Source organism: Macrosteles quadrilineatus, unplaced genomic scaffold, assembly GCF_028750875.1.
Source record: "Macrosteles quadrilineatus isolate MER2022 unplaced genomic scaffold, UCM_ALF_1.0 Scaffold_3__2_contigs__length_128488019, whole genome shotgun sequence".
NCBI classification, from domain to species: Eukaryota; Metazoa; Arthropoda; class Insecta; order Hemiptera; family Cicadellidae; genus Macrosteles; species Macrosteles quadrilineatus.
In genome coordinates this window covers 59,665,280-59,678,892 of record NW_026542596.1, presented here as the reverse complement: position 1 = coordinate 59,678,892, position 13,613 = coordinate 59,665,280, and the positions used below count along the sequence as shown (strand labels likewise).

The 13,613-nt window shown below is 39.6% G+C and overlaps 1 protein-coding gene across 2 annotated transcripts in view; it reads left to right on the top strand.

Moving 5' to 3' along the window:
- Nucleotides 1–1,828: 1,828 nt before the first annotated feature.
- Nucleotides 1,829–13,613, top strand: part of LOC128988450 (ski oncogene-like) — a 130,169-nt gene continuing 118,384 nt past the window's right edge. For both annotated transcript variants that reach the window (XM_054409743.1, XM_054409742.1), the window contains exon 1: nucleotides 1,829–2,992. In XM_054409743.1, coding sequence (XP_054265718.1) covers nucleotides 2,141–2,992 — 852 coding nt within the window. In that variant the 5' untranslated portion in view covers nucleotides 1,829–2,140. The remainder of the gene's footprint in view (nucleotides 2,993–13,613) is intronic.

Below are 13,613 nucleotides of genomic sequence, written 5' to 3'. Positions count from 1 at the left end.
TACATTTGATATAGTGCTATATTTTGTTATTCCGCATAATTCTACTACTCTATGGCGATACACATGATTTATCCCAGCCATTTCCCGCCAAAATGAGCTGCAGGCGCCACCTAGCTCCACTTCCGGAATTACCCGACCCAAACATCCTTTCACTGTCTGTATGTGTGTTGGTTTATCAACAGTACTATTATAGACCTAATGTAATTTATTTTGTGACTCATTTATTCGATATTAAAATACCCTCGCCGCAGCAAACCTGCAGAGTAAGTGAATTTCCATTTGATTGGATTTACACTAAAATTTCTCCTTAAAAATATCACATTCATTCTTATACAAATATAATTACTTAACGAGTACTTAGGTTTGCTGCAACAGGGAGGGTAAAAGTGTGTTTTGTTGTAAAATGTTAATAGTTTAGAAAGAAATGCATTTTCCAAATTTGATCATAATATGTTCATAAACAAGCAAACTACAACAGTTTACTTATTCTCCATAAGAATAACATAGGAACATTTTTTGGGAATTTTCCCCGTAACAAGGCGCATAATAACGCTTCAATATAGGCTACTAAACTATTTGTGTTTTTTTTCATCACTACAAAATGGTTTGGAAAGAAATTGCAAAATGTTATGTTTTTTGGGTCAAAAATGGGAAAATCTATTTTTATCCAATTAAATAAACCCCTGTTCCCATGGCCCGATCATGCTGGTTCGCGAACTCGTTCGAATAAAAATGTAGGTTCATACGTTTATACCAAGTTTCATTTAGAAAAAAAAATTTAAACAATCGCGATTGAAAGTCTTTTTTTATCAGTTTTGGGTTTCTACACATTTAGAATATTCCATACGATAGGCACAATGTGGGATGAAATAACATTTGTCCACACGTTTCAAATTTCAATAAACTCTCAGTGGAGCTCGGTGGATCTCATTTGAATTTATAACCGCGAACATTAGATCACGTTTCGAATCGAAGAATACCTGGAATCTCATCCCGTCTGCATACACTATCCAATTTGGAATTTTTCTCGACAGTTGAAAAAAAGGTGTAACCTAGCTAGATCACAAGTGGACGTACTTACAGTAAACAAATGTAAACATTCATTATACAGTGTACTTAGCTGAATTCATCATAGCCATCTATGGTGCAAAGTGGAAGGATAGCCATGGCCATAGCCAATGACTATAGTATAAAGTCAATGACTTCCTCAATGGCACCAGCACTTCTATTTGAACAAGTCAGTTAGTTTACAAAGAAACCGTTTGGATTTTCTGATTACTGTAATCTTCTCCAATTGCTAATATTTAGATATCAGAGGACGAATTCATTCTCGCTGTTTACATGGATTACTTGATCGGTTTCTAGGTTCAACGCGATAGCTGTGCTTCTATTAGGGCTGACGTACAATCAAAATCATGTATTGGCCTTATTACTGTTACAATAGATTATGATATATTTATGTACAGATGCAGTGTCAGGGTATTACATCGCATAGAAGTCTATCGCTGAAGTGCTGCTGTAAAGGCCAAGGTGGTCGTGCAGTGCAACGCGTGTTTAACCCAATTCCGCCGACCATACTTGGCTGATCGATTCGAAGAAAGTTAATAAGGTCAACGTCGTCTCTGCTCTGCGGTGCTAGGTAGGTGCTACTGTGCTACTGTGCTGCTGTGCTGCTGTACTGTGCTGTGTTCGGCGACGGTGACGGTGACGGCGACAGGCAGTTATTTTGACGCGGCTCGCGGTGCCGGGGGGAGGGGTGATGGAGGGGCGAGGGAGGGGAAATGGCAGACAAGTCTGAGAGCGACGTCTGGCGCTGGCTGGCTCAGCCTCACTTGAGTGTCGCGTTCTCCCTGGGACGCACCCTCGGTGTGTGCAGTACGTGTAGTGTCGAGTGTCTAGTGCTTGTGCGGGTGATCGATAGTTCACCGAGAACCGTAAAGCTAGTAGAGCAGTGACGGTGACGCATTTTTGTGGGTCTAGGATCGATCGTTGTGAGCGGCGAGCGCCTGTCGCGCAGTCGCTACCAGCGCCGGCCGCGAGAGCGCTCTAGTGTAGGCTCGGCGGCGGGCGGCCAGACATGTTGTGTTCGCGCGCGGTGGTGGCGGGCTGCGAGCCTTGCGTGGTCTGACGTCCCTACGACATGGAGACGCTGATAGGTCAGCAGTACAACCCGCACCTCAAGAAAGTGCTCAAGACTTACCAGCTCAGTGCGGTCAAGAGTCTGCAGGGTCCGAGTACGGTGCTCTCGGAGGAGCCGTCGCGGGTGAAGGTTTCGACGTACTCGCCGGAGCCGACACCTCCTCTGCCGGTCCAGCAGCCGCCCATCCTCACCACCCCGGACCGTTCTCACAGCGAGAGGTCCGAGACCGTACTCGAGGGAGAGAGGATATCGTGCTTCGTGGTCGGTGGCGAGAAGAGACTGTGTTTGCCTCACATACTCAACAGTGTGTTGAGAGACTTCAGTCTGCCGCAGATCAACCAGGTGTGCGACGAGTTGCAGATCTTCTGCTCGCGGTGTAACCCCGAACAACTGGAGGAGTTGAAGGTGTCCGGGATCCTGCCGACGACGGCTCCGTCGTGCGGACTCATCACCAAGACTGACGCCGAACGTCTGTGTTCCTCACTACTGCACAGACAAGCTCCTTCAGCTAAACTACTAGCGGCGGACAAGAGGATCACAGTGCAGATCAAGGTGTACCACGAGTGTTTCGGCAAGTGTAAGGGCGTGTGTATGCCGGAGTTGTACACGGACAGCAGTGCCCGGTGTATAGAGTGTACAGAGTGCCATGGACTGTTCGCACCTCAGACATTCGTCTGTCACGCTCACCGCTATCTGGAGAATAGGACGTGCCACTGGGGCTTCGACTCGTCCAACTGGAGAGCGTACCTGCTGATGGTGGAGGACCAGCCGGACCATGAGCGGAGGGCGAAACTCTTCGAGTACTTCAAGGAACAGTTCACTGAGCCGGAGCTCACAAAGAAACGGAAAGAGGTAAGCTTTTGCCTACAAATACTTAAACAAAACTAAGTCTATCGTCATATCTACGCAATACTGTTTGACGTACCGTTTGAGTAGGCCTACGGTGGCAAAATACGAACAAAACTTAACTGTAATCAGTTTTATTTTAAAACAATCATCCTATTTCTATTATGGCCGAAAAAAGTATATCGAGAGAAGCAAAATAGGTATTTCAACTTGTACATGCGAATAGTTGTACAATGTTCAGTAAAAATAGCATATTCGTTTTAACACAATTGGGCAAATGCAATGTAAACACCATGTTGTTTTTAATAATTATGATTAAAAATAATTTCTCGCGATATAAATTTATATTCTACGATTTAAGGATGATTCAAATTAAAGTCACAGGATCAAATTAATTAATACAAGGTACAAAATACATTTCTGTGTTCTTCGTTACAATAGGACTACAATGTGAATCATTTCACTTATTCTCCTTGTGTATATCGTAGACGTACGATAACATTCTAAACCAATCCCAAGAGTGGCTCGTGGTCAAAAATATAACTACCCTAGGGATGATATTTTGGCAAAAACACAGGCTAGCAAAATTAAATTTAAAATATGCGCGTATGCGATAAATCGTATTATTGTTGGTCTGAGTGTTTATCCTACATGGAATTATTATTGCAACATAATATTAAAGACCTGAATAGTGAATTTTAATTATACCTAAGACTTCGAACATCGTAGCGCATTTTTCGTTTACAAATTTGACGCAATAAAACTTGGTCGTTTTATTTTTTTTTTTTTATAAAATGGCATATGCTTATATTTTCACTTATTTGTTTCTAAGGGAGCAAAAAATTTTGATTTACGTCATTCTGGATTGTTTTCAAGTTAGGGCCCACATAATATTGTAGAAATGAAAACCTTTAAAATTTGATACAATTGATTAGCATTGTTGCTTTGTTTCTCCTAAAAAGTAGTCCTACAATATCATCTAACCAAGTATGTACCTTATGGATTGTGAAGATTTAAGCTTTCTTTTAATTACATTCATAAGATTGATAAATTACACATCACTAAAACATTATTTTTCGAAGTACGCTTTGCTTAGAGCGTTGTTTGAAAAAAAAACCCTCCTCGAGTCATCCAATTAGAACATCTCTCCTTACGAATACAGTAGTACATTATTGAGGTAAATGTAAAGCATCGGGCTAATTACGCATCTAAGTTGTACGGATTGACGAAATTCCCAACAAGATGAAATTAAAAATACTATGAAGTAAAACATGTAGAGCTATTCCGGGGTCGTTGGGATACCCTTTGACTCATTTTACACAAAAAAAGGAAGCTGATTAGGGTTTCTGAATTGAAAAGGTGACTAAAACAGTGCAACGATAGCCTAGTTTGCGCAACTGTGTAGCCTACTAAACAGTAGAACCTCGATAACAAGTCACATTTGATAACAAGGGTAATTTTCAAATCCCATTGAATTTATTTTACCCCTAATCACATGTTATTGCAAACCTCGATATAAAGTCAACCTTGATACAGTAACAAGTCTTATTTTATAATCCCTATGAGAGTTTTGTTACAGTATCAAGGTTCTACTGTATCTACTGCTGTCCGTGTAAATGAGGGTTATTAAATGTTACTCGAACAGTACCTATTGTTGGATAGTCTCTTGTACGTACTGTAGTTTATATAGTCCCACTTATACTTTATGCAGAGGTTCCGTGACCAGATCACAGAGAGCTAATTGTACATGAAATATTCACTCTCGCTTTGTAGAATCGCCTCAACTAGGCAATGTCCTTTGTCCTTATCAATTAATCATAATGGGAAAACGTCTGATGTACCTGAGTAAAGGAATTTTCTTGTAAGTTTATTTTTTTCGAATTAATTACCGGTAAGCGTTTGTGATGTAAGATTACCTGAAAGTTTTTTTGTACAATTAGATAATTTTGGAGTAGATCCGGAGTAATTGTATACAACTTGAAAATTAAAGACTTCATAGATGAAAAAATGAATGCGCGATATCATAAACAAAAATTCTGAAATAAATAAATGAAATTCTTGCTGTAAAGAGGCAGGTAATCTTTGAATTACGTCACTTCTTTCATACTTAATGTACGTATTTTAATCTAAATGTGAGAGGGGTATGCCTACCAAGCTTTGTTACCGACAAAGATTAGACCTTTCTTTAGTCAAGATCATTCTTTAAGCCCAATGATCTATATGGCAACTGGGTTTAGTTTCGAATAATCAAAAAGCTACAGACTTATTTTTTTACAAAGACCAGTGATCACACCGTTTTCATACAAAAACGTTAAAATGCGAATGGCGTAAGAAAACTCAAAAACTCAAATTTATGCTACTGTACCGGAGACGAGAAAATTCAAAAGGGGCAACTATATGGTTTTCAGATTCGCCAATCAAATGTCACAACTCACTAAATTTTCCTCCGCAACATTTCCCACCTGAAAATTAGTTCAATAATTTAAATTATTGAGTCACACCTTGTTTGTTATTCCAACGATCGGATTTCAGCGTATAAATCCTCGGTTACGAAATGTAGGCTGTAGATGTCGCATCCGCCTACGGTAGACGACAGTATTGCCCAGTCACAGTCCGATAGTGGGTTTTATAGGTGCTAAATCAATCTGTTTAGCCACATTCGAAAACCGGTGTATTTTACCCACAGCACAATCGACTTGACGGGACGATTCGAATATAACTCTGTAAACATATAAATGTCGGGTGTATAAACGTAACGATTAAATATCTTTTATGGAGGTGTTTGGTGAGGCGCGCCTATTGTAAGCCACGCGTCTCCATCTTCTATTGCTCTCAAATGTAGAGGTCAAAAAGTTTTTTTTCGTTATTTGGAACAGTTGTGTTTGATTGAATGGGATAAACCTATAAGGTAAAGTCATTAAAAAACGAACTGGTAAAAATATGTCCAGGATTCATAAACATAGCCTTCTTGAAAATTCGGTAACAATTGTGTAACTTTTTCAACATACTTAATTACTTAGCAAGCGATATTCTTCAAGCACAAACGTGTAGAAGCTAAGATGCCGCACTTGTCTTTGCTAAAGATGATCAAATTTGTTCCCTAGTTATGTTATTTCATAACTATGTACGTTTTATTTATTTTTGGTAGAGTTGGTTAAGGGAAATGCTTATTACCGTACTGTAGTCTTCTATAAGACCAAGACCGAAGTATTTATATATACTCCGAAAAGCTCAAATAAACTTCTCACCATGATTTAAAATTTAAAGCCCGTTTTGTTTCTTGTTCGAATCGTTTACATATAGTGATAGTCCACAATCGAATCATCTCTGATTAGAAAAAACACCCTTTACGGTTTAATTGCAGTTTAGCACAAAGTGGTGTGCAGTAAAACAGTAAACTCTCAGAACTTTAGTTGAAATACAGACTGAAGTGTCAATGAGACTAAGAAATGTTGAAAACCAAAATTATGTTAAAGAATCCTAATGAATTGTGTGTGAACATTTTGATAGCCTTACACCGTTTACATGATACGAGACACAAAACATTTGCAACCTTCTGCATTAGCATCATATAGGTTTTGCATTGTATTGAAGTTATAAATAGTTCAAATTCAGATAAATCTAAATCACTTTACCAACCCTGTACAACTTGCTATTGGCCGAGCAATCTTCGCATTCCGCAGATTTGACTTTGGGGTCGACCCAGCTGCAATGGAGCGGTATTTCTTTTTCTTCGTAAACCACAAATAGCCTCACAGTGGGCCAAAATAGCTGTCATTGGTGTATATTTAACTTGCCCAACTGAGCGCGTGCTCAAGCCAGGCTCTGACAATTAACTTGGAAACGAACACGCTAAATAAATTGGTGGTTTGCAATAACTTTTGACAATATAGAGTCTGAAAACAGGGAAAAGGAAAACTGTTGTTTTCGTGCTAAGAAAACAATTAAATTAGGGTAACGTATACGTGGTTTAAATGAAAATTGGATTACTTGGTGATGCAAAACGTTATATTGGCAATTTGACTTAGCCTACTGATTACTTCAGAATACCGTAGGCCCTACATTTAAAAACAAGTTTACAAACGTATGGAAAGTTCTTAGAAAATTGTATGACTAGAAAAACGACATGTAAACGTTTTTGAGTCTTATCAGCATCTTTACGTGACAAGAATTTGATTTAGGCTATTCTAAAAAAATCTATCCATGCAATATTTCTTTAGTTAGGCTAATAAAAAACACAGAAAAAATCTCACAAACATAAATAGAATTTTTAAATATATCTTATATTGTTTTCCCAGCATCAATACTGGTAATGTAATCGTTTAAGTATTTTAGATTCTTACAAGTACCTGAGTATTAAGTCAATGCTTTTACCCTAGCTACAGAAGGGTCAGTAGGATACCTTGTTATTAACTGACAGAAGCCAGATTGAATTAAGAAGGTGCCTCAACGTTTACGGATAGTTGGGCGCACACAATATGGGCAAATAATCCCCCCAGGACTCACAGACACAGGACGACCGGGAAGTGAGGACTGACAGTAGAATCAGCTGATGTCAGATAAGCAGTGACAACAATTACAAAGCCATCACAAACATCTCAGCTGTGGTCTGTGATATCAATTACGTCGAGATTATATGTAGATCCCATGATTGTCGACCTCGGCGCAATCTCAAACGTGTAATTAAGAAATCATCATGTACAGTTATTGCGTTCAACGTATATTGTCGACAACTTTGCGTTAACTTGCTTAAAATATATCTATATTTCAAGAGAAGATTGTATACTTCACTGCTAAATATGTGAGAATAAATTAAACTGTAGCTTGGTTTGTCTACCTATTGTCAGCATTCTTAACAAAGTGGGTAGATGCTACTGAAAATTCAAGGGGTAAGTCCTGGAAATGTCTGATTGTATGACAGTGAAAGATTTGGGCGGGCATTAATTGCGCCAACTGACCTGAGTCAGGTAGTCGGGTATTCCTGAATTGCGCCAACTAATCCATGGAGCGACCCGATACGTGCAACTCACCCCTGCCTGGCTTGGGCTTGGCGCAAGGAAGTTTTTTGGGGCCCTTTGAGGGCTTGGTGCACTTAAGGAATTCTTTGGCGCAATTAAGGGCCGGCGCGCACTATCCCGACCACGACCACGACCACGACTCCGACTGGTCGGACACGACCAGTTTTATAATAGGAATAAATGGAACAGCGCGCACTGGTCGACTGGACGGACCCTGGTCGGGCCCTGGTCGCACGACCAAAATTTTTCAGTTTGGTCGGGCCCGACCCGCTGGTCGTTGCAGCCAAAAATAGCACACAATGTAATGGGACGACGCGCACTACCCCCGACTTGCCTCCGACCCGACCAGTACACCACTCAACCCCCAGTATTCCTTGACCAATCAAACGGTGAGCACTAGTTTTTTGCGCCGGTCTGTGAAGTGACCCATTAGGTAAAATGTTGCAGGATTTTAACACTTTTGAAACCTGTCTTCATATTGACGTAGATCTTCATAAAATGTTGTAAAATGCCCTTTCAGACCTGACAGTTAACATTGGATATACCCAGTATAGTTTCTTCTTCCGCTTAACGTACTTACAATACAAATGCACCATAACAACTACTTCTTCAACAATCATCTTGACACTGAAGTTTGTAAATCATTCGTTGCCTTGGTCGGGTCGTGGTCGGGTCGTGCTCTGGTCGCATGGTGAATGACAACCACTGGTCGGGCGTTTGGTCGTGGTCGTGGTCGTGGTCGGGATAGTGCGTGCCCGGCCTAAGACCAATGACTTTCCTTTGCGAACTCAAGCAGCAGTGTTAGACTCCATCATCCAGATGAAACAAAGCATGGTGACCTAGGGCCTTTTAATTGCCTGATATGCCTTAGTAAATCTGTCTTTCTGTCTATATTTATTCTGCATAGCATGAATAAAATCAAATGCCTTCAGTTACCAATGAAAATAAAATTTTCAAGATCCCTGACATTTCAAATCCCACTAAATATTCGATTTCTATGATCAAACTATCAAACAGAGAGTTGTGTCTGTGTTTTAGATCTACGAAAATCGACGAATAATTATTTCGTGTAGAGAAATCCAATACATATTTCATTGAGACTCGGGTGAATCGGCTTATTTACAAATAATGAAAGTGTAGACAGTGGGTGACCAAGCGTGGTCATATGAAGGTCAAACTAATGGCCAGACATGGGACTAGTGTAAACACGACCCATGGCTACTGAACTGCTGTCAACAAACAATATTTATCTACTACTCACGTTGTCAATGACAGTGCTATAAACACTGCACTGGGACCAATCAATGGAACTACGCTCTTCACAGAATAACTTATTTTAAAACACAGTATTGTTAACTTTAGTCAATTTAAATGTATAAAAGACAAGTTGGATAGGCCTATATAGTGAAATAAGCTAAATAACTGTTCGATTAATTGGGCCGATAATTAGGCCTATGTTCTGATAATTAGGCCTATGTTCTAAAATATTGGAAGTTGTTTTTAGTAATGGTCAATTCTATTTTTCAGTTTAAGGTAGGCCTACACGAAAATATTTATTGTTGAAAATGCATTTATGGCACTATCTTGTTAAATTATAGTTGGGGTATGGGTGACTATTTTGAAATATAGAATTTATAACATTATGGAATTAGGTTTCTGTCTATCACGTAAAAATAATTTTACGAATTAACTGAAATTGCGTGAAAGTGAAGCTATTCAAGGAATTTTAGGCCTATAGCAGTATTGTCGTTGAAATATTTTTACTAAGGGCTTATGGGACTTGGTAAAGCAAATATTGAAAGGTCTCCATGGCAACGAAAAGAAAATCGCAATTGTAAGCCGGACGACGTTGGAAATACAAAATCTAACTACAACAAATAAATTAAAAGTATTTATATTTACAAAAATAGCTTAGGCCTATTATGTTGGGAGAATATTACGATTGAAATTGAATTTTTCACAACCACTGATATTAAACATCATCGTTCATTACTTACGTATTTCATACAAGTTTTGGTTACAAATTAAATTAAATTATTGTTAAAATTAGTTTTTTCTGCTCCATGTATTTTGCTACCTAACATAAGTTTCGATCATAATAAAACAATCACTTGCAAATGCAACAGAGTGTCGGCAATAAAATCTTATGTTTCATGATGAAATAATTCAACTTCCTACCCCTAGGAACGTTGGTTGATGCTAGACAGTATTTACCATACAAGCAAATCAAAATATAAATCACATCTTATTTTCTACTACAAGATTTCTCCATTTACTCCAACTGTCTTCGCCGAAGGTTCCATCTCAGGTCGCGGTATGCGGACGGTTGTGAGTTTGTGAGCGCAGAACAGGTTTTGAGCGTAAAAACCAGACATGGCGACAATGACAGAGCCGCAATTAAGGACAATAAAAGTTCGCCCCGCCTGCGTGCGTGCTGGACCAATCCGCACGTCCTCGAGCTCGCGTACACCTCGTGTTGTGATAGAAAATAATTAAATCTGTCAGATTGCATCATAGAGTCGTTGCAAGCTGGACACTGGGATTTTCCGTACGTGCATTAATTGCGCCAAAGAGTTCCTTAATTGCGCCAAACCTCCTGGATCTCAAAGAATGTTCCTTAGTTGCGCCAAGCCCAAGGTAGGGGTGAGTTGCCGGATGAAGGAATAACCTTGTTTACGTGTCATCCTAACCTTTCCTAACTTAACCTAACCTAACTTAACCTAACTGAACCTAACCTAACTTAACGTAATCTAACTTAAAACCTAACCTACTCAATTATACAGTAAAAGAGGGCCGCCACTTGCGGCCCCGTTAATGACCTTATCGAGTGGCTCTTTGGAGTAGTTGGTGCAATTCAGGAATACCTGACTACCTGACTCAGGTCAGTTGGCGCAATTAATGCCCGCCCTTTTCCGTGCAAGCACAATTCATATTGAAAACATAAATCCCGAATATTCCGGGAGAAAAAAAGTATTAAAAAAGATGCACTGTGTAGCATCTTGTAAAAAACCCGCATCTGCAGTGTTTCACTTTTTAAATGTTTAAAGGTCTAGAAGGCGATGTTTTGCTGCTGACCGGCGGAAGTCAACATATGGCAGACTGTTTCCGGCACAGGATTGCGAGCCATCTGCCGTTTTGACTTGAGACTTGGCCACCCTGACTCTAATGGATTCCCAACCACCGGGTTGTCTCACATAGGTTGTAATCATCTTGTGATGATACCAGTCAAATTCCAATATGTTTGAGCAACGACGGGCCAACCTTTTGTGCACTGTGATGGTTTAACGTTTTGCAAAATCGCGTTCTTCGTTCCAAATTTTTATATTCCACCCATTTGAACATTACTTTGAAACAGTAAACTAAAATTCAACAAAATACTTAGCAAAGAAAATGAATGAGTTTATTGGTTCGGTAATAGAATAATTTAATTTTTCTCTATTATACTCAATGATGTAATTCAGAAAGTCCTGGTTAAAGATTTGCTCAAACTCATACGATCCCGTTGTAATTAATAAGCAGGTTGGTGTCAGAGTTAAAGTTGCCAAGTATCACTTAGCTGAGTTTGAAACTCGAGTTTGGACACTCCAACAATCCGGAATATAACTGGGCCGTCCGAATGACAGAAATTCACTCAGAATTCATTCAGAGTTTGGTATGCAAGAGCAATAGATTCAAAGAAAATGCTTGAACCCAAACCCTTTTGTTAGAGTCTTAATTATTATGAATCGGTGAAAAAATCCTGCTTAGCTATATAAAAAGCACCAACAAATTAATTTTAACTCGACAACACTGTAAACATAAACACGATCCTGTAACCTAGTAAAATCCTAACCGACAACATACCATCTCCAAATTAACGTAAAAACTTTAATTAGTCACTAACCTTATCTGCAATTTGGATGTACAATATTAAAAGCTCTAATGAATTCTTTACGACGTCGCTAAAATAGTTCGGTTTACGACTCGACAGCTAACTGCTAAAAGGTAGTAAAACATAGAGTTACGAAGTTTACTACTAGCCATTGGCGGGTTATGGCCTGGGTTTCCACACAAATGTGGTTTGGTACACGAATACGCTACATGCATGCCCGAACCGGCTGATTAGGTCCACGTGTAGTTTTATGACGACATGCTCTGTGGCAATTAAACTAGAGCTGTAAACAAAACCCGAGTCTCTTTATGTCTCGTAGCAGAGGGCGTTCAGAAAACAATCAATTTCTCATATTCTCAGGAAAAGAAGTAGTTTTCTCATTCGAGGATTGAAGAAAAAGTACCGTTACTTACCTACGTATCTAAATATGGTTTTGCACTCGAGTACAGCTTGGGTGGAAACATAATTAAAAAGATCTCGTCACTTGAGGCAGTTTGAATGCTAGAAAGGCATGTATGTGCAACATTCCTTGAACTATCATGTTGAGCTCAAGAAGAATAGAAGGAAGCCGTCAAGAAGATCTCGTGGTCCATTAATGATATGGGATTTTGTACGATTGTGCACAATGAGCTGGTAAAATTCCATAACAAGGGATCCTGGCCATAATCGAAAAGTCGAGAGATAAACTCAATAAGTTAAACAGAATCAAAACATCAAAAGAATCCCTCTCCAGAACCTTTACATTCTTTAATGGTTGATTCCCACAGTGTTTTGGAAAGTCACTGAAAAAAGCAAACACACCGCTAATAAAATCCGACAATAGATCGGCCCAGTTATAAACAACCGGCATTACAATAACAAGAGGAATGTCTGCGACCGCCAGCATTGTGTAGAGCCGTAAAACGATTACTAGACTACCCTGGACCCCGCCGAGCGGAGCGAAAAAACAGACAGGGGCTTCTAGGAACCTAAAGCATGTGAGAGGGAATGTTTGCGCCTAGTTCTAGGAAGGGCTCCCAGATGCCGGTGATCATTACTAGGCCCGTTTATCTTTCTCTTTGTCAGGGTGACGGAGACGCGCAGAGGACTCTCCAAAAAACCAACAATCCGCTCCAGTTTCCGAGAATAGCCCCTCCCCCCAGGTACCGTCCGAAATATCCGCAGCGCTCTGCTAGGGGCTAGACGCAGACAGGTCGATGTCAATAAACTACGTCGATTTGTTTGGGTTCGAGGCTCGTCTGCGATCAACAGATACAAAGCTGCAGCCTTCGATGTGTTTTGGTTTATGTGCTTATTGGGACCGTTGTTTTCGTCAGTATTCGTTAGAGCCATGTAGCCTACGTGCACATATTGTAAGGTTTCTTGTTTAAAACTTACTATAATTGATTATCTCCTTCGATTGCATTTGAGTTTTACAATTCTATAGTGCAACAACAGTTGTTGATGATACTTTGCAACAAAACAACGAAACGAACACATCAATATTACGAGTGAAAACTGCCGTTTCAGCCCAAATGTAGGACTTAATAACCTCAGGGAAAAAAATTTACAATTTTAATTTAGCCATAGTCTACACAATTTATCGTCCGTAACGTTCTCAATATGTTTACCATTTCAGTTACAAATTCCACAAATACGCCTCATACAAATAGCTCATAAAACACAGACCTGACTAAATACAAATTATTCCACATGCGATTACTCCATACGGCGCCAAAAATACCTAAATGGCGCTATT